The sequence below is a fragment of the Python bivittatus genome, unplaced genomic scaffold, assembly GCF_059951505.1.
Source record: "Python bivittatus isolate LINGU-HERP-01145 unplaced genomic scaffold, Pbiv_v1 ctg000350_np1212, whole genome shotgun sequence".
Lineage (NCBI taxonomy): Eukaryota > Metazoa > Chordata > Lepidosauria > Squamata > Pythonidae > Python > Python bivittatus.
In genome coordinates, this window is record NW_028277074.1 from 27,991,680 (window position 1) to 28,019,033 (window position 27,354).

At 38.7% G+C, this 27,354-nt stretch overlaps 1 protein-coding gene across 18 annotated transcripts in view; it reads left to right on the plus strand.

Annotated features, from left to right (window-relative positions):
* The window catches only part of DMD (dystrophin), an 886,326-nt gene that overhangs the window by 472,223 nt on the left and 386,749 nt on the right, over nt 1–27,354 (plus strand). For all 18 annotated transcript variants that reach the window (XM_088144802.1, XM_088144803.1, XM_088144790.1 and 15 more), the window contains 2 exons: nt 892–1,086; nt 7,433–7,605. In XM_088144802.1, coding sequence (XP_088000928.1) covers nt 892–1,086; nt 7,433–7,605 — 368 coding nt within the window. The remainder of the gene's footprint in view (nt 1–891; nt 1,087–7,432; nt 7,606–27,354) is intronic.

A 27,354-nucleotide genomic window follows, 5' to 3' on the forward strand; every position in this document is an offset into this window, starting at 1 on the left:
TCTTACAACTGGTTGCCAAAGGGCCCCATGATCATGAGATCACCATTTGCAACCTCCACTGCTGGCTTCCCCAGAAAGTCAATGAGGAAGTCAGCAGGCAAGGTCACAAGTCTCACCCACCCAAGCAACCCTCCCCAGCCTCTCTGTTCTCACACCACACTGGCTACTTGTGTACCCCCATGCACCCTGCCCAGCCTGTGCTGCAGCCCCATGCACTCTCCCTGATCCAAACTGCACCTCTCGTGGACCCTCCACACCCTCCCCGATTCCCTGACTTGCAGCATGCCTCTTGTGCACCCGCTCACACCCATCCAACACTCCTTAACCCACACTGCACCTTTCACACACCCTTGCACACCCTCCCTGTCCCACGCATCTTGTGCACCCTTGCACACCCTCACTCACCCTCATACACCCTGCCAAACTTCACTGTGCTTGTTGTACACCCTTCCTGACCCTCCCTAATGCAGCCCACACCTCTTACTCCCAAAAAAGTACATTTAACTGGCACTTTCTATTGGTTTTTCCTTGACAGGGCTTCTATCTAGTTTAATAAATAAATAAATAAATAAAAGGCAACGTGATAAGCCCCAAATATATTCATGGGTTTCATTTTCATGATCCTGGGACCGTGACCAGTAATATTTTGCATGTCTCATTGTTCTTTGTTGACCACTACAGTTCAGATACATATACAAGATATAAATAAGGTCATAAAAACCTGGATTTAAATAAATTGATAGGGATGCTTATATGTAGAATATTAGAAAGGTGAGTGTCCAAGTGACACAATTGTGCATTATATAAATCTTGATATATATATTTGCTTTTTAAAAGTACATTCTTGTATAATCAGTCTAAAGGAAGACTTCTGTTGTATATCTGTACTAGCAAACTGTTTATGAGGAGACCACTGTTCTGATGACTGAAGGTATGAAAATGGAAACTTCTTATGTGCCTTCTGCGTACCTGGCAGAGATCCAACAGCTTCTCCAGGCTTTGTCCACCATGGAAGACCTTCTTAATTCTCCCACCCTTCAGGGAAAAGACTATGAAGATCTTGTTAGAAAAGAAGAAGATCTCAAGGTAAGAAATCAAGTCATTTAAATAATGTGTGAAAATACTAACAGTGGAAGTTGGATATTTTCACTGTAAATAAATTGGAAAGCACTATTTTAAGTGGAAGAAGTGAGTTCAAGAGATGACAAAATATTATCTTACAAAACTCTAAAATGTTTACTTTCTTGCACCATTTCAAACTTCTTCAGTGCTTCAGCAGCTATTGCATTATGATGTAATCATAAAATATACATATGTCTTTAGTTATTTATTCTGGATATGTGAATTAGCCAAACAGGAATCAAATATCATGATAAAAGTTTTTCTGCCTTACTCTGGATGATGATGATGATGATGATGATGATGATGATGATGATGATGATGATGATGGAGGAGGAGGAGGAGGAGGAGGAGGAGGAGGAGGAGGAGGAAGGGATGGAGATACCTTTTAAAACAATCATGGATATGTACATTTTGGGTCTTGTTTATGTAAATATAGTGAAGCATCTTGAATAATTAATATAGGAATATAGGAATGATGGAAGATTGCTTGATAATTTAGTTCTGCATTCATACATGATGTTTCATCATTCCTATGTTACAAGATGTTTTTATGTGCCGGTGTTAAGGACTGAACCTGGGTCTTCAGTTACCAATTATCTATCACATTTTTTTACAGCAAAATAAAACTAGGAATATTTTTTCTTTTCCTGGAAAGAGTAATATAATTGTTCTAGGACTATTATATTCCTATAATCCAATAAAATATAGACAGTAATTTTTTATCTCAGCAAAGACCCTTAGCCTTAAGAAAGCTAGCATGTCAAGATGACTGTAGATATCCTACTGTGTATGAGTGTATATGCAGATTATGCATTTTTATAAGGTTTATTATATGATTATCATTTTGACAGAACAGCACAATTTTAATAATAAATATATTAAATGAAAATGAAATATGCAGGGAAGATTTTCTGTAACTTAAGAAAGTAAAGCAAATTTACCTACTTCTGGACATTGTAATTCTTCGAGTCAATTGTCAGAGTTGACTAGAATGCTGAAACAAAAAGGGAAGAAAATTGTTTAAGAAAGTAGGGCTTTTTACTTGTTTTCTATTGTTATTAATTAGCAAAATACTAGTATGACAAACAACATAAACAACAAATGAACAGGATTCTTTTTCTGACAGTTAAAAGAACAGAAAGTAATAATGCTCATTATTTTATGGAATAATTTCATTTAATGTTTAATATGAAAATATAGATTGATGATATACAAATTAAAGGTAACCATTCATTCTGATGGTAAGTTTCATGAAAGGGCTTCCTCCTGATTTGATTCTTTCACAGTAAAAAGTAATATAGGCCAGTTTGCACCTTCAACATGGAATGATCATGATATGGGAAAGAAAGGCTACATCATTTCTTTTTCTCATGTAGTTCTTCCTGGAAGGCCATCCTACAAGTGGCCTTGGCAGGGACTGAATATGTTGTCAGTAATTGTGGCTGATTCAGACTGACTTATCTTATTGATTTTTATGTTGCCATTAAGACTGATTCCTTTTAATATTACACTACATTTATATAAAAAGTTAGATATCATGTATGTTATTGTTAATAAACCAAGACTCGGCCCTTGTTTTTTAAGACATTTTCCACTTTGTCAAATGTGACTCAGCAAAAGAATTAATAGCTGATTAAGAGATCCCTATTAGTAGTCTTTATGCCATAAACTTGTGCATATAAGGATTTATATCCAAAACTAATGTTTCTACCTCATACGCATGTTATTACTGCAGCTGACACCAACTTTAATGATATTGATTAACGTCGTTACAAGTAACTATTGCCTAAGGTTTAATTTAATTGAACTATTACAATGTCAAAAGATGTAATTCATGGGCATAGTTCCTCTTCCTCCCAGATATATCTGTTGTATGTGCCAAATAGATGTTGTAAATTCATATGCTTGCATGTAGTTTAGATATAAGCTTTGGGATGAATGAATATTTATTTCTGGTAAAATCATTTATCATTGTCATTATTATTGCCTAAAAAGAGAAATATAGTACTTAAATTGTTTAATTTATTTTACTATGTACTTCATTTTCATTTTTTTTAATGACATAAAGCCTTTTAACCTTTTAATTAAAAAAAAGTTAAAGGAGAAAAAACAGTAGCATAAGGAGAAAGTATTTATTGTGAATTATATAATATATGCATATATGTACATATGCATATACATCAGAAAACTATGTGTATTGTATGTACAAGTATTCAAGTCCTACATAGATTAAATTATATCATATTTGTTTGTTACATCCTGATATTTCCTAGAAGATTCCTTTTCAAAGACCTATCTTTACATCCACATTCTGTATTCTTTTGAAATAACCACGTGGATTCCTATATTTCATGACTATTTTGTACATAATAAAAAAGGCACAATGGTTTTTCCACAATGCAATGAACAATTTTAATCTATGAAATAACAATTTTGAGGGGAAAATAATCCACCAATGCATTCATTCCTGTGACAGAGGCAGTTAGCAACAAGTCAGTGTTGGCAAAAATCTCCATTCTAAGCTCTCTGCTTCCAACTTACTTTCTTTTTTCTTTTTGTAATAACTTTATTCATTAAAAAAAACAATAAAAACTAACAATAACTGATATTGAGAAAAAGAATAGGAAGAATAAAAAAGAAAAAAAATAGTAAAGATCATGAGTACAGAAAAAAAGAAAAAAGAAAAGAAGAAAAAAGATTGACTTCCAACCCTCCTTGCAACAGATATAAGTAACAATATACATTAAATTCTTGCTCTAAATTAACAACATAACTTCCATTGTTTCCATTAACCCATATTATTTCTAATCATCAAATCCATACTGTCAGGATCTACGCAAACCAGAACCTTCAATTGTTTTTATTTCTTTTACCTTTATTGCTAACCATAGATCAATAGTGAAATAGTGGGAATGTTATTCTTAACCGTTTGCTTATCCTGCCATAAAAAGGGGGAAGAGGAGGCCAGGTGCCGTTATCTCTATCTTGAAACAGACATCCAAGGCCAGGAGGTGTGAGAACCGGGGCAAGGCGCGAAGAGTTGCAAGCGGGAATAGAAACCTAGAAGGGAGGGAAGTTGGGCTTAAAAGGACAAGGCTTTGCTATGCAGAATTAGACTCAACAAACTATGATGCTGTATGCTTCTCCTGAATAAAGAAATCTCTGATGGAACTTTTGGTCTCCAGAGGATTTACTGAACTTTGGGATTGAGTGTGCAGACTCTGACACATACAGCATTCGTTTCTTTTCTGTTTCCCGCAAAAAGTCCAAAAATGGTTTCCAGTCAGCATTAAAATTATACAATGTCTTATCATGAACCAAAGCCATCAATTTCACCATCTCAGCCAACTCCATCAGTTTCACCATCCATTCTTCCATTGTAGGTAATGTTGCACCTTTCCACCTCTGTGCTTATAAAAGCCTTGCTGCTGTTATCATATATAAAAACAAAAATCCATAAGTTTTTTCTGACTCTTTATCCATCAAGCCCAAAAGGAAAGTCTCTGATTTTGACTGAATATTAATCTTTGAAATCTTCCATACACAAATAGGTATCTCATTCCAATTTATTTATTTTTTTTTTATTTTTTACAAATTCCCCAGAGTGATAGAAAGTCTTTTCTTGTTGTTCACATTTCCAACATACATTTTAAGTACCTTTATACGTTTTAGATAATTTTTCTGGTAACAAGTACCAATGATTCATCATTCTGCCTTCTATTTTCTGATCACATGACTTAATGTGATGATCTGCAGCTTACCCCAGTGCTACACAGAGAAACACAACACAATGGGAAATCAGCAGAACACATACACAGAGATTTAACTCCTTTACACAGAAGAAAATATAAACATCTCCTGGTAGAGGAGTTGGAAAGAATTCCAGAAGCCATGTTCTGCAAGTTTTCTCTATCATGTGGATTTGCTGTTTTTGTATTTTTTTCCTTTGTTTTGTTTGTACAACATCTAGAAAATAGATCTAGAAAATAGCCTAACAGTCAACTCTATCATTAAAGATATAGAAATGTGTCCATATTGCTTTCCATGAAATGACTAGCATAAAATACAAATTGTAATTCAATGAATTCAAAAGAAGATTCCTTTGAAAATGGATCTGGGGAGAAAAGAATTACCTTTTGTCTCTGCTGTTCTTCCATATCTTTCACCCATGGTGTCTTCTCCCTCCCCCCTCCCCCTTCTTTAACCATGGCAATTATATAGGTAATAAGATTTATGGTAGTTATTCATTAATCATTGTAATCACTGCCCAGCAGGAATGCATTTTTAATCTTAAATATGCTGGATTTATGAATGTTATAGGAATATTATAATGCATAATTCTAGCATATATTTAAGACTGTGGTTTGACAGAGGATATTTCTCTTCCATTTATAAATACTACAAGCTCTGCTTCTTACATTTATGGTATCTGAATAAAAAACGGAAAGATGATTACAAATTTGGTATTCATCCAGGACAATGTTTTCCGAAATGCATTTGCATTTTTATCAAAGAAATGCACATCTGGGTTCTATCAAATAAGGCAAAGAAACAACTAAGAAACTTTTCATAAATGAGAGCCAAATGGCTGTATTCCTTTTTTCAGGAATAAGTGCAATCTGTCAACCTATGTGAATGAAATAACTTTCCAATTTGATTTTTGAGGATAAAAATATTTGATAGATACTTGATACACAAATGGCAGAAGAACTGAATATGTAGAAAATGTTCTTAACTATCAAATAAAGGTGAATTTTATGCAGTGATGGAAAATTCTCAGTTTTTGAGGAATAATAAGGACTTTGTTCCCATGGTTTCCCAGTCTGCTAATGGGCTTCCCTAATTTTTCTTTTCTTTATATTCAAAATGAAAGTAAAATGATTTCCTGAAGTCAAGTTATAAAATCTTTGACGACATCAAACTTAGCTTGAAGACTGTTTCAGCTATGCAAAAAACAAAAAAACAAAAACAAAAAAGCATAATGTTTATTCATAAAAATAGAAAGGAAATTATACTTACCTGCCTAATATTCATAGATTTTTTAAAAAATATGTATGCAAGGGCATTAATAGTATCAAATTTGACGCAAAAGGGCATTAAAGCAATGGGTTGATTTAGGATTACTGCATCTCAGTTTAATAATCTAATAAATAAGCCTTTGCCTTTGATCAATCTACCAGAACATTTTACAAGAAAAAGGCAATATAATTAATATTCTACATTTAAAAGCTAAAACATACATTCCTTTTCTCAGAAGGAACAGAAGAGGATGAAGAAATCTGTTATATTCTGCCTGCAGATAGGCAAGAGAAGCCACTAATCTGATGGAGGCAGTGGATGGTTATAGAACTACTATATGCCAAGACTAGGTATATCAGACAGCTAACCTCAGATGTGTGCTCTTCAACTAATGTCTTATTGAAGTCCAACACTTTTAAGGACATAAGATTGATGTGGACTGCTTCAAGTCACAGATCAGGCTTTTTAGATACATAAGAATATCAGAGAAATAGTACCACAGACAACTCAAAGTGAGCTAAATCTGGAAGCCAGGAATATCAAGTTTGTTTATTGACATTGACACCTCTGTAGGACATTGCCTCTTTTCTTTTGCACAGCCCACAAATTGAACAAGACCTTTTTTGATAGAACCTGGTTTGACTTAGGGGTCTTTGCTGCCAAGGAACAGATGATTATCAAATGATGTTGGCTTCAGTGGAGATACTCTCTACAATTAGCTATATAAATGTGATGTATAAATAAATAAATAAATATTAGGAAAGAATGTGCAAGTGAAAGTTAGGGTCAAAATATAGACAGTGTTAGCACTGACCTGACTCCATAATACTTTTGCAGTATATCATCTTATTTCTTCAGTGCAATTTTGTTACATAGGACAAAACAGTCAGGATTTCCTGTTAATGTTAAAATAACAATTTACTAATTTCTAATTAAATAAATTAAAATAGAAATAAAATTCAAAAGTTTATAATAGTCCACAAGTACTGTGCATATCTGGAATATGAATCCTTATTTTGACTGTTAGATAATGTACATTGAAGGAAAAAAAATCCTCCCTTTTATTTCCAGATTCTTTTCTTTCTTAATGCAAGATTTTCCCAAATGCCATACATAATGTAATTCTTATCACATCTCTCTCTCTCCACTTATAACATAGTGGACTAATTGAATTGTTTCATTTTTTTTCCTTTTAGTCAAAATATAGAAGTATTATAGAAGTAGAATTTTATTTAATAATTTGACATTTGTATGCCTTCTTCCTTCTCCTCCTCCATCTCCTGAACTGCAGAAAATTAAGGACACCCTAGGGAGATACTCAGGTCAAATTGAAATCATTCAAAGTAAGAAGACTGCTGTTCTGAAAAGTGCCACACCTGGTGAAGCTATGAAAATTCAAGAAAAGCTGACTCAGCTTACTTCCCAGTGGGAAAAAGTTAATAAGATATATTGGGATCGACAGGCGTAAGTAATTTCTTTATTTTACTTTGCTAGCCATGATAAGCTTCATTACATCTCACTTACAATGTATGGTTGAATTTTATCTTTGTGAAATATCTTGTTGATTCCAGATTGAATATGTCTTAATATTTGGACATTGAGAGTAGATGAGTTAATAGATTCACAGAATTTTCTGGCAAAAAATTGTCAAAGAACTTCCTATTTATATTGCTGCATCTAAGGTAAATATGGATGTCTCTACAGATAAAAATCAAGCAATTAATCCCTTGACTTTTAAGTAGAGTAGTTGGAATCAAGAAGGACTGATTTTACCCGTGTAAATCAGTTTCTCTATTGGTATTCTCATTAGGAATGTATAACATGTTTATTTAATTATATATGACAAATTACAGGGTCCTCTGCACTGTTAGTTTAGACATTTCTGTGCTGGATCCAGGTCCTTCCTGGGTTGAGAAATTGGCCAGAGAGGTGATCTGTGGTTGGGTCCATGCTGTGGTGTCCACCTCTGAGGGAAAGGTGGGGCCTCCAACCTCAAAAGAGACAGTGGTACACCCCTTCCTCAATAGGCCATCCTTGGACCCAATGGCTTTAGACAACTACCACTCCATCTCCAACATTCCCTTTTGGGGAAGGCTCTTGAGAAAGTGATCAGACTGTAGCTGCAGAGAATCCTAGAGTTAGTGGATTATCTAGACTTGTTTTGGTCAGGTTTCAAGCCAGGATTTAGTATGGAAGCAGCCTGTGCATAAGCACCTATGGTGAAGCCATATGTATGGCCTATGGTGAAGCCAGGATGAAGGTGGTGCATCCATCCTTATGCTCCTTGATCCCTCAATGGCTTTCAGCACTGTTGACCATGGCATCCTATGAACTGTCTCAGGCATTGGGAATAGAGGCACTGTTTTATGGTTGTCTCTTCCTTCAGGGCTAGTTCTTGGTTGGAGCGGGGAGTACATTCCCAAGGCTACTTCTCTGTGGGTACCACAAGGCTTGACTCTCTCTCCCCTCCTATTCAACATCGACATGGTGAAGTCATTCATCAGTTTGGGGTCCAGTATCATTAATACACTGATGATATCCAATTATATATTTTGACCCCAGGCCAGCCAAGTGAGGCTATGGAGATCCTGTCCCAGTGCCTGGAGGCTTTAGGCCTGTATGGGCAGGAACTGTCTTCAATTCAATCCTACCAAGACTGTGGTTCTGGGGAAATTCCATCTTTGGCCTTGGATGGGGGTTACACTTCCTTATTTATGCATAGTATGCAATCTGGATGTCTTCATGGATTTACAGCTCCTGCTGAATGAGCAGGTAACAGCTATGGCCAGGAAAACATTTGTACAGCTTCATCTGGTACACCAGTTGTGCCCTTTCCTGAACTTAGTCTCCTATAAATACACTATTTGTAGAAGAAAAAAAATATATAGCAATCCAAGCATAAACATTCCCAGATTATAAATCAACTTTATTTCCTGGAGAAACTCAACTAAACAAAGCTGAATTAAACTTGCCCTTCACACCAACCAACCAACCATCCAACCAAATAAAATTGTGTAGCTAGCCAATTGAAATAAAAATGTGGAAATTAATTCCATATATATATACATATACATATACATATACATATATATATATATATATACTGTATATCTGTAAATAAGAACATATAGAGCACCGAAAATGGCTCTTAGCTGTTAATATTACCCCCAATTTTTAAAAACTCATCCATTTTCAGGATGCATTCAGTCATCCTGAAAATCACGGTCACCATTACAGTGAAAGACAAATTGTATTCACGTAATTCAGTTGACAACAATGGCTGAACATACTGTAGTTGGTATGTAGATCAAGCAGTCTACTTTTATTTAGTTTTTATTGAAAAATCCAGTATGCCAACAGGATTATTCATGTTTTTCTTTGTACTAAGAATAGTCCTCAGTATCATCAAACTCTTGCAATGTAGCATCGTAAAACAGGCTCATATTACTGTGACTACAAGGCGACATATTGTAGTATCAGTTCAAATTCCTTTGAGCTTGTAGAACCTGAGGAACAGGATAGGGTCCTCTGGAGTATAAATTCTGCCACCTGATCTGTGCCCAGCCTCAGTGGAATTTGATTCCACTGATCATAGTAACCTTCTGGATCATATGCAAGGCTGTGAATTGGAGGTACTGACCTATGGTAGTTCCATTCTTACTTGAGTAGCCAGTTCCACTCACCAGTTGTGGGGGAAGAATGACTGAGCCCAGAGAAATGCAGTAGAGTTCCTGGGTGTTCCAGTATGAAGAAACACAGGACGTGGTTCTCTGCCCTGTGTTTTTCTTTTTTCTTTTAACAATATAAAATCAAATTTTTATTATGATCATAGACCAACATAAAACAATGACATAAAACAGAACTAGATTAATTGCATGTAGATTAATGGAAGAAACTTACTCATTGCCTAACTAAATCCTTATTATATTCTTTGAGATATCTTGGTGAAGTGCCATGTGACTGAAACAGAGCAGGTGTTGATATATGTTTCAGGAAAGGGGAGAAGGAAGAACTACAAATCAGTCAGTCTGAAATTGATAACTAGGAAGACTGTAGAGCAGATCATAAAGAGTTTCATCTGTAAGCATCTTGAAACTAATGTCCTCACTCCCAGTGTGTATTTGTCAAGGACAAGCTTTGCTATACTGATACTATCTTTAAAAAAAGAGAGAGAGATTTCTTAGTAGATTGGGAAAATTCCTGGTTGTACTGTACTTAAATTCAGATCTTTATTCTATTTTTATGTATATGATTTTTTCTTGCTATGACTATAGATGATGAAGAAGTGTACTGCACATTAAAAACAATTCAGATAAATTGGATCAGTCTTAAATAAAGGCAACAAGCTTATCAGTGGACTATAAAATAAGTACTAGGAAGAGAGATTAAGGTAAATGGCACCTTTAGTCTTGAAAAGAGAAGATTAAGTGGCTGTATGCTAGCACTCTTCAGATACTTGAAGGAATGCTGCACAGAGGAATGACAAGACCTGTTGCCTATTATTCTAGAAGACACAAAAATGTATATTAAGTTACTAGAAAGAATATTCCTATTAAATGAAAGGGAGGGAAAAAAAAAAAAAAACTTTCCTAATGACTAAAGCAGGTTGCAAGTAAAATCATCCAGAGAGCTGACTGGCTCTCTTTCACTCAAGTTCAACCAGCCATGATTTGTGAGAGATGCTTAAATTTAGATTCCTGCACCAGGCATGTGGATGGATTTGCTATATAGTCTTTATTCAGCATTTCTCTAAATATACATAATCTTAATTTTTGTTTTGTTCTTTTTCATCCATCTTTATCCTATTGTGATGCTTGTGTTGACTTCCTCTAGTCCATTTAGTTAGTTGAGATGCTGTAGGAGTGAGCTGAGAAGATCAGTTGGAACAGGAGTAGAACAAATAAATCATTAATCTTCTGCATGTCATTTTTGTTTGGCCTAGTCTTCTAAAGTGTAACTTGGTACACATGCATAATCTGGGAAGGTTTCCAGGTTCATTGCTTGTTGTTGTTGCAATCTAAAAAGAGAGACAAGTCAACATTATGCAGGATTTTTCAGTTTGTCTTTGTACCATCTGCAGCAGTGAAAATGAGTTATACTTGCATCATATGGTAGAAATTCACTGAAAGAATAGTAATGGTTTCTTAAATGGAGCTTCAGCCAAATTGTTGGTCTTTTCAACACAATTTTTAGAGTACCATTTTTAGAGTATTACTTCCTACTCGAAATTTCTGTGTCTCTTTCTGAAAATAATATGGGAAACTATGTTCTGTAATATAGTGTGGCAGTAAGAGAATTATATATTGTGTTAGTAGGTATGAGTGGTGTACAATATAGGAGTCACTATTGGCAACTGCAGGAGCTTACCATGTTGGCAATCCTATCTTTACCTAATGATCAAAATAGCATAGCTGGCAACAATAAGGACATTTACTGAGTTCAGAAGAGCATGTTCTGAACTCGGTAAATGGCTATCCATCTACACTGGAAAAGAGCTTCAGGGATAAAAGAAGAAAGACAGGATTTAACAAAAAGGCAAAAATATAGAGGGAGAACATGCACAGAGAAGAAGAGATTGGAAAGAAACTGAGATCAGCAAGAAGGAAGACTGGCCTTGTCTTGCTTGTTTCTTAACCAAGAGCAAGAACTCTCTGTCTAGTTCTAATGAAGTTTTAATGTTTTGCCTTAATCTGCCCCAATATTGATATTGAACATAAATTTAGAAGCTAAAAGGTTTATTTGAATTTCAGTGGAAAAGACAATTAAAATTAGATGTTATTAGTGTAATAGTGGTATCGAATCTGAAATCCCTGCCCAATATCTCCCAGTGGTTTTCATATTTTGAATATATGAATTGTATGTTAAAAGGCATAGCAGGCATACTGAATCCCCAAGAGATGACCATCACAAACCAAATGTGAAATCAAATGAGATTTCTTACCACCATTTTCTGAAATTGCCCTGAAAATGGAACCACAGAAACAGATGAGTTAGAAGTATTCAATTCTCTATGTTATCATAAACCACTGAGAGTTCCAGCAGAACAAACTGAGAGTCTGTTCTCTAGTTCCAGGATGTGTCACTTAACAAGGTGATTCTAGAACTGATTAAAAAAAAAAAAAACTTCATGCTTTTTCAGCCGCATGTCCAACCTGCAGATTTTTCCCCCCACACACACATTGTCTGGAGAATTTCTGAGGAAAATCTTTCAGGATCCAGGGCTTACATTTTGAATACATCTTTACCTTTTTTGATTTTTTTTTAAATTTCATTGTTTTGTTCTGGTTTTTTTTTAAGTAATATTGACTTGTAACTGTGACCCTTCCCCCTCTATCATAACATAAGAAAGATACCTTCTTCTTCCTTAATATTTTCTTTAAATAAAAAAGGCAGAGCCAGCACTGAAGCAGAGCATTGAAGTACTTGTTGAAAGGAGGAGAAGAAATCAAGGTACACTGATAATGGAAGTTAGGAATCACTTTGTTGTCACAAGCATCCATGGGAGAGTAGCGGGGGCAAATAATGAAAGGCAGGGCTGTTTTAAAAGGAGAAGAAGGCAGCACAGATGTGAATTCTAGTGCCACATCCTTTTGTTCCTTAATAGCTGATCAGAAAAAAAAAATAGACAAAAAATTGTAGTTATTTTATCAAGCTCTAAAGCTGCCTAAGCTGAATGCTACTTAGTCATTGGAGTGTGCTTTACATCTTTCACCCTGTCTTAACTGTATCTCCCATTTGGACTATAGCAATGTATTCTACTAAGGGCTGCCCTAGAAAACACCTGGAAAGGTCAATTTGTCCAGAATCCAGCAGTGTGAATAGTTATAGGTGCACCTTGGTACATCCTTGTAATACCACTACTTTGTAAGCAACACTGTCTCCAAATAGCTTTCTGGATGCAATTCATCTGTAAAGCCTTTCATGGCACAGAGCTAGGTTATTTGCAGGACTATCTGACTTCATTTATTTCTGCTTCTCCCATGATATCTGACAGAGTGGGCATGCTTTAAATCCCTTTCAATAGACAGTGTCATCTGGCAGGACCCAGTATATGTATCTTCTATGTTGCAATACCTGACTTATGGAACAATATTCCCCCCCAGGTTTTGGATAATCCCAACCCTGCTGGCCTTCCGTAAGGTTCAGAAAATCCCAATGTCCTCATTGGGCCAGAGCGTGAGATAAACCTGTCAGGAAATCAAAGATCTTGAATGGAATATATGATGGTTGTCTTTGGTTATTCAATTATTTTGTTTTTCTATTCCAGATGTTTGTTGTGTTTGGGTTTTAGTACTATTGTTTTTATGCTTACAACCAATTATAAGCCACCTAGAGTCACTTTTGTGAGTTGGAGGGATTGGGGGAGTGCTATAAATCAAATAAATAAATATAATGGAAGAAGGAATGATTGAGACCTAACATAAAGTTCTGTCTACACTACGCATGACTTCTAAAACACTGTACAATAGTTCAACCAAATGTATGCCTTGTCCAGGTTGTCTCTAGTAACATTGCAAATGACTAATGCAATTATAATATTATAATAAATGAATACGCCACTATGCTATGTTCTACTAGTAAGTAAATTCAGTAATACTCCTACTTTTGTCTGGTTTCATAAGATTTGAACTCAATGAAATAGTAGCATTTAGCAATTATACCAGTATGACAAGCCATTATATCTAGAATGATATGAGAACAATATGTAAGAACACAGACTTGTAAAAAATTATTATGTCTTTGTTTTACAATTTAGATTTTACTATAAAAAGAAGCAGTGATATCCTTGCATAATCATCTGTCTTCTATATACACGATTTGTTTCCTCATTCTTACTTCTTGTTTAACCATTCTTACTATCCCATTTGAAAATACATATGCAAATTTTCATATTTTTATATGCAAATCTTCAAAGGTCTAGACTTTTCATATTTTACCTGAAGATTTATAGTAAATGCAATGAATTAGCTACAGTGTAATGTAGAAGAGAATAATTCTACCAATGTTCACTGGCAGTTCTATATGTTTTCCAGGAATGGAAGTTGTAGTAGTTTGTTATATAAGGAAAGAAAAACATTCAATTTTATGTTAAGAGACCATGCTCAAATGTAAAAAAGCCCCCCCCCCCTCACATCATAGCATTTTAGTGAGCATTTTCTTGGATGCTATAGTAATAAAAATAGGTGTTCTGCCCTAGTATATATGTCAACTAGCACAGTTACTAGACCCTGATAGATTAATGATATAAACCATATATATAAATTAAATTAAACCTACTTTATGTGCATTTTAAAGTTCAAAATAAGACTTAACAGGACCAAAACTGATGATAAATTCTGGAGAGGTACTGCAGGAATATTCCAGTATAACAGCAATCACAGGTCCAATGTTAACATGTACTCATTCACACGTTTATTCTAGAATTAGTGACGTATCAGTAATCAAAATACTTTTATTGATTCAATGTATACATTTATTATGTTTCCAGTTGTTTTCATTGTTGTTTCTCTACACGTGGTTGAAGCTCATGAGGCAGGAAAATGGTTGTGATCTATGCAAATAGTTTCTGAATATAAAGTATCTTCCTTGAAAAGATTTTGCAGTAGTTTTCTATGGAGGAGGAGATTTTTAAATGTTATTTATTCTGTAGTCATATACTGCAGAAACTGAAATGGTAGCCTGTGAGAATTAAGAAAATTGAAACCTCCCAATGTCATGTTTTGTGTGTATGTGTGTGTGTGGGTGTGTGTGTGTGTGTTTATTTGGTAACATGTGCCAGCATTATGAATTGCAAAAACATCCACAAGGTTTACTGCATAAGGGTTCAGCCTAATTTCATATAGCTCCCACTATCCTTTTGCTTTCTGAATATAGTAATTCTACTTTTTCTAACATACTCAAGAAGCAGAAAACAGATAATAGTCCTGGTTTGTTTAAATGTTGTTTTATTACAACATTTATTACATTCCATAATTTTTGTCTTGCACTATAAGATTTCTGTATGAATTTAGCCAAGGGGCTGAACAGTACAATTTACAATTTAAATGTAAATACATTATCAAGCCTTGTATCATCCATTCCCCTCCTTTTTTTTAAAAAAAAAGTAACGTTTCTATATATTTTTATATTAAGTTGTTAGTAACAATAGTTACAATAGTAACAACAACTGCAATAATATAACGCAGTGGGCTGCCATGCAATGTACAGTTCTGATCCTAGGTATGAAAAGAAAAAAAATGTATTTGCTATATAAATATTAAATGCTTATATCAAATAAAAGCATGCCATACAGGGGATTATAATTTATATGAAGTCCCCATATAATTTTGGATTTTCCCACATATTGAAGAATATGGAACAAATCTAGAAAGAAGATACAATAATATCCCAGTGCATCCCCCACCCCAAGGTTACATATTTAATTGTACAAGTTTGTTTTTTACCTAAAGGGACTCATCACATTCTTCTAAACTTTATAGATTTGATTTGAATTAGTTATGCGAATTTTAGAGAAAAGATATCTGAAGTCTAAATATATTGCTTACTTATTTTATTTATATGGAAAAGTCACCATCTCTGGAATCTTCCAGTTAAAATTAAATATCTGTATTAACCTTATAGAAGATACAGTGCCATTAGCATCTGTGCGACAATTAGGTGTTTTATTTGTGTCTTAGTCTTCAATAAAAAATTGAAATGGTAATCTTTCGCTTGACACTAAAATTCAGAATGTTCTTGATGAATAATCCTTTATATAAAATGTTTAAATGTTCAGAGGTATGTTTTTCCCCTTAGTATTATTTATTTTATTTTATTTTATTTTATTTTATTTTATTTTATTTTATTTTATTTTATTTTATTTTATTTTATTTTATTTTATTTTATTTTATTTTATTTTATTTTATTTGTCCCCGCCCATCTCCCCACAATGGGGGACTCTGGGCGGCTTACAACATACTAAAAAACATAAATACAGTTAAAAGTTATAAAACCAAACATTAAAAAATAAAAAAGCTAAGAAGTCCAAGAGGCCGCTTGGGCCACAGCATACCACTAAGGGGCCAGCCAACCCCAATTCTGATTTCTTCCCTCCCTGCCCCAGGCCAGATGGCAGAGCCATGTCTTTAAGTCCCTCCAAAAGGCCTGGAGTGAGGGGGCCTGTCTCACCTCTGGGGGCAAGATGTTCCAAAGGGCGGGGGCCACAGCAGAGAAGGCCCGCCTTCTGGACCCCGCTAATCGGAGTTCTTTTACCGCGGGGATCCGAAGCATGCCCTCTCTGTGAGATTGGGTGGGACGGGTAGAGATCGTGGGGGCAAGCCAGTCCTTCAGGTAGCCTGGCCCCATGCCATGTAGGGCTTTAAAGGTGATAACCAACACCTTGAATTGGACCCGGAAGCAAACTGGTACCCAATGCAGCTCACAGAGCAGAGGTGTTATATGGGTCCTTCTTCGGGCCCCAAAAATCGCCCGCGTGGCCACTTTCTGGACCAGCTGCAGCTTCCAGATATTCTTCAAAGGTAGCCCCATGTAGAGCGCATTGCAGTAGTCTATCTGGGAGATAACGAGGGCATGAGTGACCGTTCCCAAGGCATCCCGATCCAGGAAAGGGCGTAACTGGTGCACAACCCGAAGCTGTGCAAAAGCCCTCCTGGCCACGGCTGCCACCTGCTCTTCGAGCAGGAGTCGTGAGTCCAGGAGGACCCCCAAGTTACGCACTGGGTCTGTCTGGGGCAGTGCTACCCCATCCAGAACCAACGATGACAACGTCCCGGATACAGAAGAGCCATTAACCCACAGCCACTCCGTCTTGCCAGGGTTCAGCTGGAGCCTGTTGTTCCCCCTCCAGACCCTCACAGCCTCCAGGCACCGCGAGAGGGCGGAAACAGCATCACTTACCTCACCAGGGATGGAGATGTATAGTTGAGTATCATCAGCATACTGATGATACCTCATCCCATGATGACGGATGATCTCACCCAGCGGCTTCATATAGATGTTGAAAAGAAGCGGAGAGAGAACCGGACCCTGAGGCATCCCACAAAGGAGGGGCCGAGGATGGGACCTCTCGCTCCCTATCACCACCGATTGGGATCGGCCCCGGAGAAAGGAGGTGAACCAGCCCAAAACTGTGCCATCCACCCCCATATCCCTGAGCCGTCCCAATAGGATACCGTGGTCGACGGTATCGAACGCCGCTGAGAGATCAAGGAGATCACGGATGGTCGCACTACCACCATCCCGCTCCCGCCAGAGACCATCCATAAGTGCGACCAATGCCGTTTCCGTTCCATAGCCGGGCCTGAAACCTGACTGATAAGGGCCCAGATAATCTGTTTCCTCCAGGACCCTTTGGAGCTGCGAAGCCACCACTTTCTCAACCACCTTCCCCAAGAAGGGGAGGCGGGAGACTGGACGAAAATTGTCCAGTATAGTGGGATCCAGGGAGGGCTTCTTGAGGAGGGGGTGCACCAACGCCTCTTTAAAGGGTGCCGGAAACACACCCTCCTGCAAGGATGCCTTAACCATCGCCTGGATCCAACTACATGTCCCCTCCCGAGCTGCTTTCACCAGCCAGGAGGGCCATGGGTCCAGATGACAAGTGGTGGCCCTCACAGACTGAAGGATCCTGTCCACTTCCTCAGGAACAACAGGATCAAACCGTTCCCAGTTAACTAGGCAAGAACGATCCCCCGGTATCTCCCCAGACCCTGCGCCACACTCGGAGTCCAACTTGGAATGAATCTGAGCGATCTTATCCTGCAGGTGCTCTACAAATTCCTCTGTGCGGCCCTGCAAATCCACCGCCACATCCCCCTTACCCAGGAGGGACTTGGTGATGCCAAACAGGACTGCCGGGCGGCACTCTGCAGATGCAATAAGGGCGGAGAAGTATTGGCGCTTCACCGCCCTTATCGCCACAATGTAGGCCTTAATAGTGGCTCTAACATGTGTTCGGTCGGATTCAGTCCGTGTCTTCCTCCCGCGGCGCTCTAGACGTCTCTTAACCCTCTTCAGCACCCTCAACTCCTCCGTAAACCACGGGGAGTGTCGGGGCCGGCGTGGCAAGAGAGGTCGCAAGGGCGCGATCTTGTCCAAGGCCCCAGCCGCTTCTCTATTCCAGGCAGCAGCCAGGGCCTCCGCTGGACTGTGCAGCAGGTCCACGGGAATATCTCCCAGCTCCCTCTGAAACCCTAACGGGTCCATCAGGCACCGGGAGCGAACCAATCGCATGGGTCCTGCCTCCCTGCGGAGGGGGCTAGCATAGGAGAAACTCAGGGTCACCAGGGCGTGATCTGACCATAACAACGGGGAAAGCTGTACATCTCCCCTCAGGTCACATTGCCATTGCTCAGACAAGAAAACTAAATCCGGCATGTGGCCACTATCTCGGGTTGGGTCCCGCACAGTTTGAGACAGGCCCATGGCTGCCATGGTAGCCATGAACTCCCGAGCTGCCTCAGAGGATCGCCCCAGGGATGGCAGGTTGAAGTCCCCCAGAACCATAAGCCTGGGGAACTCCACCGCCAGCCCCGAGATGGCCTCCAGCAGCTCAGGCAGGGAGGCTGCCACGCAGCAGGGACACTGGTACAGTAGCAGCACTCCCAACTGTTCGCGGGCACCCAACCTAAGAAACAGTGTCTCATAGCCAGAAACTTGTGGAGCAATGCCCCTGAAGGCCACTAGAGACTCTCGGATGACAACAGCCACCCCTCCTCCCCTGCCCTGGTATCTTGGCTGGTGCCACACCGTAAACCCAGCTGGGCACATTTCCGAGAGGGGCACCCGCCCCTCAGGCCCCAGCCAGGTCTCGGTGATACATGCCAGGTCTGCCCCCTCCTCAGTGATCAAGTCACCTATGGATGCGGGCTTTGTTTTTAACTGACCTGGCATTAAGCAGCAGCAGCCAAAGGCCAGGGCCCCTGTGAACCTGCTTGCCAGGACCTGGGCATGAGCAAGGAGGGCCAGAACACGCCACCGGCAACACACACCGGGGGCGTCTTCCCCGAAGATGGCCTGCCCCCCTGCTCCCGCCATATATATATATATATATATATATATATATATATATATATAATGTTCATTTAAACAAGCAAACAAAAACATACTTTGTTTGCAAAGTGCATTCTTCCCTGCTACTTCCCTATCCTCCTGTTTGGATATTGCATTGAGAAAAGGTAAGGCAGGACAAAAGAGGTAGCTGATTATTCTCCAGCTTTCACAGAGTGCCTTTTGCTCTCTAAGTACTCTCAAGTCTTTTGCAACTGGGTCATTAACTCAGAGTAATTTTACTTCCAGTAATTCCCAAAGAAGCTATACTTAGTCCTGGTTCAGTCTTCCTCGTAGGACAACTAACATTTTCTCTTCTCTAATAACTCTCCCCTACCACTTAAAACATATTCTCTGCTGCTTGAGCTTGTACCTATTTTTGGCATCTCATTCTAAATACTTTTAAATGACACAATCGTCTTCAGATATTGGCTCTCCATCCACCCACAATCTATATTATTGTTATTGTTTTGTTGTTTTTGATCACAGAGTTAGCCAGATGTTTAGACTGGATTTGGCATTTTTATTCACCTATCGAGTCCTTCCCAAGGATCTGGGATAAGCAGGTGTTGTTTGATGGCGTTAAAGGTATTGTCGCAGAATGTAAATTGTTCCAAATAAAGCTGCCTTTTGCAATTTACTGATGGTGATTTTGTCAGTGCTGGTGGTGTTGAAGTGGTGTTCCAGTTGCTTTGGGATTGCACCCAAGGTACCTGCTATTATTGGTACTATCTTTGCTTTCTTTTGCCATAGTCATTTGACTTCTATTTTCAGATATTTATATTTTGTGATTTTCTCCAGGTCTTTCTCTTCTCTTCTCCTGTCTCTAATGTCTGCTATCAATGTCCACAAACCAGACTTTTTTGTCTTTCTTATCAACAATTGTGAAATCTGGGGGGTTGCATGGCAGATGCTTGTCTGTTTGAATTCTAAAGTCCCACAGCACTTTAGCTTCTTCATTTTCTATGACTTTGTCTGTTTTGTGGTCCCACCAGTTCTCACTTGCAGGCAAATGGTATTTCTTGCAGATATTCTCATACACTATTATTGCTGTTTTGTATGCCATGGTTTGTAGTCAGTCTGTGCAATCTTCTTGCAGCAGCTAACTAGGTAGTCCACTGTTTCTTCAGCTTCTTTGGAAGGGTGGCATTTGCTGTCTGTTGCTATCTTCTCGATTCTGAATTAGCTCCTCTGTTTGTTTCCTCAACTTTCCTGCTCTTAGCCATTACCAGGTCTTGTTGTTATCTGCTTTGCCTGATAGTTTTTGTGTGTGCTGGCTTTGCCATGTCTCTTCTATTTTTGGTCTTTCTTGTAGGCCAGTTTGGTCTCTTCAGTATTCAGTAAGCCTTCATGATGTACTAACTTCAGTGCATCTTCTTCACTGTCCTCCAGATATTCTTCCAATGCCCTTTTTTCTTCTTCAGCTGTCTAATGTACTTGCAACATTCCACACCCACCTATGCTCCTTGGTAAGTAGAGCCTGTCAATATCTCTGTGTGGATGAAGGGCATGATTAATTGGTCTTCCTATCCAGAGCTTCTAGTTCAGCTTGAGTCCAGTCCACTATTCCAGCTGTATATCTAATGACTGGAGTTGCCTAGATGTTAATTGCCTTGATGGTAAATTCCTCGTGGTTTTTTGTTAGGGGCTTTTTCTTTCTGAGGGGGAGGCAGAGGAAAGGATGCTTGGTTTGGGAAATAAAACAATTCAGTAGCTATGCTGGCTTCCTCTACTGTCAATTCCTCCTAGTTTGCCTCTATAGTTTGAGCTACTTCTGGCAAGGCTTTGATTTCTTTGTCCTGGGTAGACCTTTGCAGTTCTTCCAATTCTACTTCTCTGAATACTTTATTTTGTATTATAAATCGACATTGATCTTCTAGCCTCTGTTCTGTTATTTCTGATTCTGGATGTTGTTCTTTCCAAAATTGGTGCATTCTTTTCAGATATCCTCTTCTCATTGGACTTGATTTGGAATAGCAAATCATTATTTCTTTGTTTTCAGTCTTTGTATATTTGTGACAGGTAAGCAACTTTTCTTCTACTAGTCCTGCAGCTGCTGGCCCTGGTTGCTCAGCCAACAGTCCTGATTCCTGTAGCTTACTTGTCACCAAATGTCCAGGAACTAGAACACCTAGCACAGTCCTTGTTGACCTGGGTGACAGCCAATCCAGTATAGGTTTCTGTAAGTTATGTCTCACCGTATTTATGGAAGAGACAATCTTCATCTGGCTCCTCTGATGAGACCTGTCCAGTATAGTTGAACCTCTGACACAGTTCTCCACTTCCTCAAAGCACGCAAGCCCCACAACCACATCAAGGTAGTGCCTTACTGGGGGATTCTTAGTATTATTACTATTATCATTATTGATTGTAAGAATTCTAATTTTTATATACTTTGAATACTAGAATATTAATGCAGGGCACTTTTGTGTTTCTTCCAGAGAAAAAGCAAAAGACAAATATTTGTAGATTCCTCATACAGTAATCAAGATTTTCTGATGATTAAATCTGGAAAAATCAATTGTTTTGTTTCAGCAATGACAACAACTTGCTATTTAATCTGTTGTCTTGACTCATGGTATACTGAATGATTTATAGAACCTGCATAAAACATAAACAATGTTAGCTTCATGTATTGAATGGAGTTCTGCATATTAAAACATTTTACCAATTATGCAATTATAGGCTGTTTAAAATTCCTTTTATCATTCATGAAATAAGAACTTCTGGCTATGATAATCTATAATTACGGCTGGCTGAGTTTTTTTGTTATTCACTACTCATGCACCTAGGGATTCTGTTTTCTTTCTTTTTGGTCAGACATATATTTAAACATCGATAGAAAGCAGTTGTAATTTTGGCTCTCCAGCATTGAGATTTTAGTAAGTAAAAAGGGTTATGATAACTTCTGTGCTCATAAGTGATAATACATTTTTTTTAAAGGGCTATATGTATTGATATACAAAATATATCTTTAAGATAAATAAAATAACTTTAATTATTTTGTAAGTCATCTAATAAGCCAATGCAAGATAGCTACGTTTTTTGTCAATGAGGTACCTTGTTCCCTGAAGATATCTGACATGGAACAGCTAAATAAGGCTTGGAAACAAAAGGTTATGTTGTTTTGCTTTGTGTTACAAATCCAGTGACCTGAGTATGCTTCTGTATATCACACTGAGGGTAGGATCTTGGAGCAAAGCATAACAATATATATGAATGGAGGCTATGTAGTTTAAAAAAACAGTTTCAAAGAGGTTGTTTGCTCAAAGCATTATGATATGAAAGCAAAGCACCCTTTCAAAGGCTCGCACAGAAATGACCTCTAATAAATCAAACATTCTGTTAAACTTATTCCTGCATTCATAGCTAGCAGCGCAATTTATTATATCCAACCTGTTGCTGTAGTATCATTCCCTACATTTGAATTCCCTGACTAATTATTGTTCAATTTGCCCACATTTTGTTAGAAAACAATTGCTCACCCAGTGGTCTCATGTAAATGTTGAATAGGAGCAGAGAGAGCACCGACCCCTGCAGCACCCCACGTAGTAGGGGCCGAGGGCGGGATCTCTCCTTCCCAATCACCACCAACTGGAATCAACCCTGGAGAAAGGAGGTGAACCATCACAAAACCATGCCACGTACTCCCAATCCTCTGAGTCAATCCAGAAGGATACCATGGTTAATGGTATCAAAAGCTGTCAAGAGGTCAAGTAAGGAAAGGATAAATCCACTGCCACCATCTTGCCCATGCCAGAGATCATCCAAAAGCACAACCAATGCTGTTTCTGTCCCATACCCAGGTCTGAATCCTGACTGAAAAGGATCCAGATAATTCACTTCATCCAAGGTCCTCTGAAGCTGTTGTGCAACCACCTTCTCAATCACCTTCCCCAAAAAGGGGAGGTAAGATACTGGACAAAAATTGTCCAGTATGGTGGGGTCCAGCGATGGCTTCTTGAGGAGTGGATGAACCAAAGCTGTGAATGAAGAATAAAAAATCAAAGCATACACTATGATATTTACCTTTTATTTCATAAAGTTAAAATGTTTGATTAAGACCTTTCATGGACAATAAGATGAGGTATCAACTAAGACGAAGCCCTTAATGCTTCTATAGAAACCAATAGACTAAAAACACTTCCTATGTTTGTATCCATAATGTATCCTGGATTTTGAAAAGAGAATGCTTGTACCTTGGAACAAAACTTGGCCATTTTGAGAGCTATTGTTTCAAATGTTCAAAAGCCTATGATTTTCCCCCCCATTCTTTTCCAAGTATAAACAATATTGGCTGAAACTGAATAAAGTAATACAGAAGGATAAGTTGGAAAGGATAAGTTGGAAAGTCTATTTAGGCCATCAAGTCCAGCCCTTAACAGCCCTAGTGATACAGGGTAGAGTGCTATAGGAAAGTAGCAGTTATTTAAGCATAGGACTCAGGTTTAAAGAGTCATTCTGAGCTCTAGTCTGCCAGAGAGAAGCAGGACTCCTGTGACCAACCATTAATGGTGACTGGAGAAGAGTACCTGCTACTGCTATTAATGGTTCACTGGTAAGCATTGAGCTATCTGCTTTGACTAAGCTCCTCCTCATTTCATGTCCCATTTAGTAATATCTTGGTATGCTTTAGTTCACTAGAGCGGTGTAAGGAATGGCAAGTTAGAAAGGAGAAGAAGAGAGATCTAGCTTTTCAGTTTATCCTCTTCCCTCTAAGCCCCTTCCTCAGGCCAGTGTGCCAATTTAGGAGAAAATAATTATTCCATTTAGGTGGTCTGTATACTAGAATTGAAAGCACTGCTGTATTATTTGCTTTGCAATACCCTAAACAAGCTCTCTTGTTTTAAAACAAGGCTTGCCTTCATAGCTTTCCTCCTGTCTCCACCTCCATAAAAACCTTTTTTTCCCAAAAGTCATGAAGCTAGAAAGTCTAGAAAAAGCACTAGGACAAGTGGGATGCTAAAGCCATGAAAATAAATAGAGTTTAAAAGCTCATTGAGGGACCTTTATTGTGTTACTTTCATCTGATGAGTGTGACTGGACAGTAGGAATAAAGCCACTATTTCTTTCTATACTGGTGTTGCTTAAGCGTTATGGTTGTGCAGCACCTCAGATTCAGTCTCTTAAAGGTAACTCAGACTACCTAGGAACACAAATGAAGCCCCTGTGTGTAATACTTTAAAGCAGCTGTAGTTTTTTTTTTTTTTTTTAGAAAATGGAGTGGCAGCTATGAGGCAGAAGCTGTGCAATGCTACAAAAAGGGGTAGCTATTTTGAGGTGTGGTGGAGAAGTGCTAAGTTCACACTCTCTGAGCCTTTAAAACTCCTTTGGAAGCTGCATCTGAAGTAAAATGGCCTATTAAGCCCCTGTTTAGGCATCATCCATTCACATGTGGTACTAGGCAACACTAGGCAATCTGTCTCTTGACTAGCAGGAAGCCTCTGAGCCAGATCGAGCTATCACTATTATGGGTAAAGTGGTAATCGTTGGGAAAAGAATGTGATGTCCAAGGGTATCAGATATTTGCATGCCATTGTGCAGAAAATGGCCTTGTAGGGCCAGCTGTTCAGTGTGTTAGAATAAAACTTCTAGCACTTCTTTTAGCTGCTTGTTTCTGATTGCAAGATTCCCTTTCACATCATATTAAGCAGAAAGTTACTGTCTCTTGTATCACCAGTGCATAAAGGAAATGTTTTATTGTTGTGATCAGCAGGCCCAGAAACAAGAATGCTCTTCCCTTGAGATAGTTGGTCTGGCCGAGGTGAAGTACACTATATGCACGTTATTTCTCCCCCACCACGTATTGGGAATGGCTAAGATAAGGAAGACATTCCATTCTATAGAAGCCAGGCACAGATTCCTGCTGAAGCCCTGGAATTGATTTACAGGAAGAATGTGGCCACAGTGGTGCTTTGTGGTTATTACAATAGTTTGAATGTGAAAAAGACAATGCCCTAGTTTGTTAATATCAGCCAATGACATATTTTGTATGGAATGACCCTGGGCTGAATGAGGCCAGCACCATGATAATCTCACCTGGGCAGTACAATATAGTATTTCTGAATATAGCAGAAAATCTAGATGTTGAACAGGATAGTTATCATTTGATTAATTAAATAATTCCAACCAAAGCCACTTGTGAGATAAAGTCTAAGAAAAAATATTATGGAGTGTACAACCAGTCATGAAGTCTCTAACAAGCTCGCAGAATAAAACAGAGTTGCTTCCATGCCTCTGACAAAATGAAACTATAAAATGGAAATAATATTTATTTACATATAAAGAAATTATATCTGCCTACACATTTACAGTGGCTAGAAATACAACATTATATAAAAGAACAAAAAAAATCACAAAAATATTGTAATAAAAGTGATATAACAAATGATCAACAGAGGTTTGAACCTGTTCAACCTTAAGAAGTGGACAGGGTCTTAGTAACTGTATGCTCACCCACCTACTCCTTAGATCCGTGCCCTCTCTGGCTACTTAAGGCTGCCTGGGGGGTGTCGTGTGGCTGGATCCTAGCAATGGTTAATTCTTCCTTGATATAGGGTTGTTGCCCAAGGAGGCATTGGTTAGCCCCCTCTTCAAAAGGCCATTGCTGGATCTGACTGTGCTGGACAATTTTCATCCAGTGTCTAACCTCCCTCTTTTAGGGAAGGTTGTGGAGAAGGTGGTTGCTTTAGCAGGCCCTGGATGAAGTAGATTATCTGGACCCCTTCAGTCAGGATTCAGGTCTCGGCATGGAATGGAGACAGCATTGATCATGGTTTTGGGTGGGCGTGGGACAGGGGTAGTGTCCTTGCTCTTCTTGACCTCTTGGCGGCTTTCAATACCATCAACCACTGTATCTTTCTGGACTGGCTCCATGGGTTGGGAGTGGGTGGCACAGTATTGTGCTGGTTCACTTCCTTTCTATGGGACCAGTACCAGTTGGTGTTAATTGGGAGTGAGAGGTCTCGCCCTTGACCCCCACTATGCGGGATTCTACAAGGCTCACTACTTTCTCTGTCTCTATTTAATACCACTGGGTGAGATCATTCATTGTCATGGGGTGAGCTTTTATCAGTACGCTGATGATACCCAGCTATATATCTCTGCCGCTGGTGAAGTAAACAATACTGTTGATGTCCTGTCCCAGTGCTTGGAGGCTGTGGGGGTCTGTATGGAGAACAACAAGCTTCAGCTGAACTCTGGCAAAACTGAGTGGCTGTAGGTTTTGGGGCCTTCTGGATTTAGATCTTTACCATCTTTGGTGCTGGACAGGGTGGCACTGTCCCAGACAGATCCTATGCACAACCTGAGGATCCTTCTAGACTCATGATTCTTGCTCGAGGAGCAGGTGGCAGTCATGGCTAGGAGGACCTTTGCATAGCTTCATGTTGTGTACCAGTTGCGCCTTTTCCTGGACCATGATGCTCTAGTCACAGTTTCTCATTCCCTGGTCACCTCTAGAATGGATTATTGTAATGCACTCTATATGGGGCTGCCCTTGAAGAGTATCTGGAAGATTCAGCTGGTGCAGAATGCAGCTGCGTGGACAATTATGTGCACCCCTAGGATGGCACACATTACATCTCTGTTCCACAAGCTGCATTGGGTGCCAGGTTGTTTACAGGTGCAGTTCAAAGTGCTGGTTTTGACCTTTAAAGCCCTACATGTCATGGGATGTTTGAGGAACTGCCTCTTCCCATTTATATCTACCCATCCCATCGGGTTGATCAGGAAGGATCCCGTCTGCTAAATAGTTCCATTGGGCAGTATCCAGACGGCGTGCCTTTTCTGTTGTGGCCCCCACCATCTGGAACATCATTCCTCCTGAGGTGAGATTGGCCCCATCCCTGCTTGCTTTCCAGAAAGCCCTGAAAATGTGATTTTTCCATCAAACCTGGGGGTCCCATGGGAAGCCGGCAAGGTGGTTGTGTGATGTCAAGTGACAGTTGTTCTCTTGCTATCTTGGGTTTTTATGTTTTGTGTCTTTCTGTTTTTTTATTTATGTTTGAGTGTTTTATGGTTTTTATTGTTTTTATGTATTGTATGTTGGCCAAAGTCACTTTTTGTGAGATGGGCAGCTATATAAATTTGCTAAATAAATAAATACTAATTTTTATACATAATAATACTGATAATTATTAGGATAATTTTCGTGGTTGCCATATA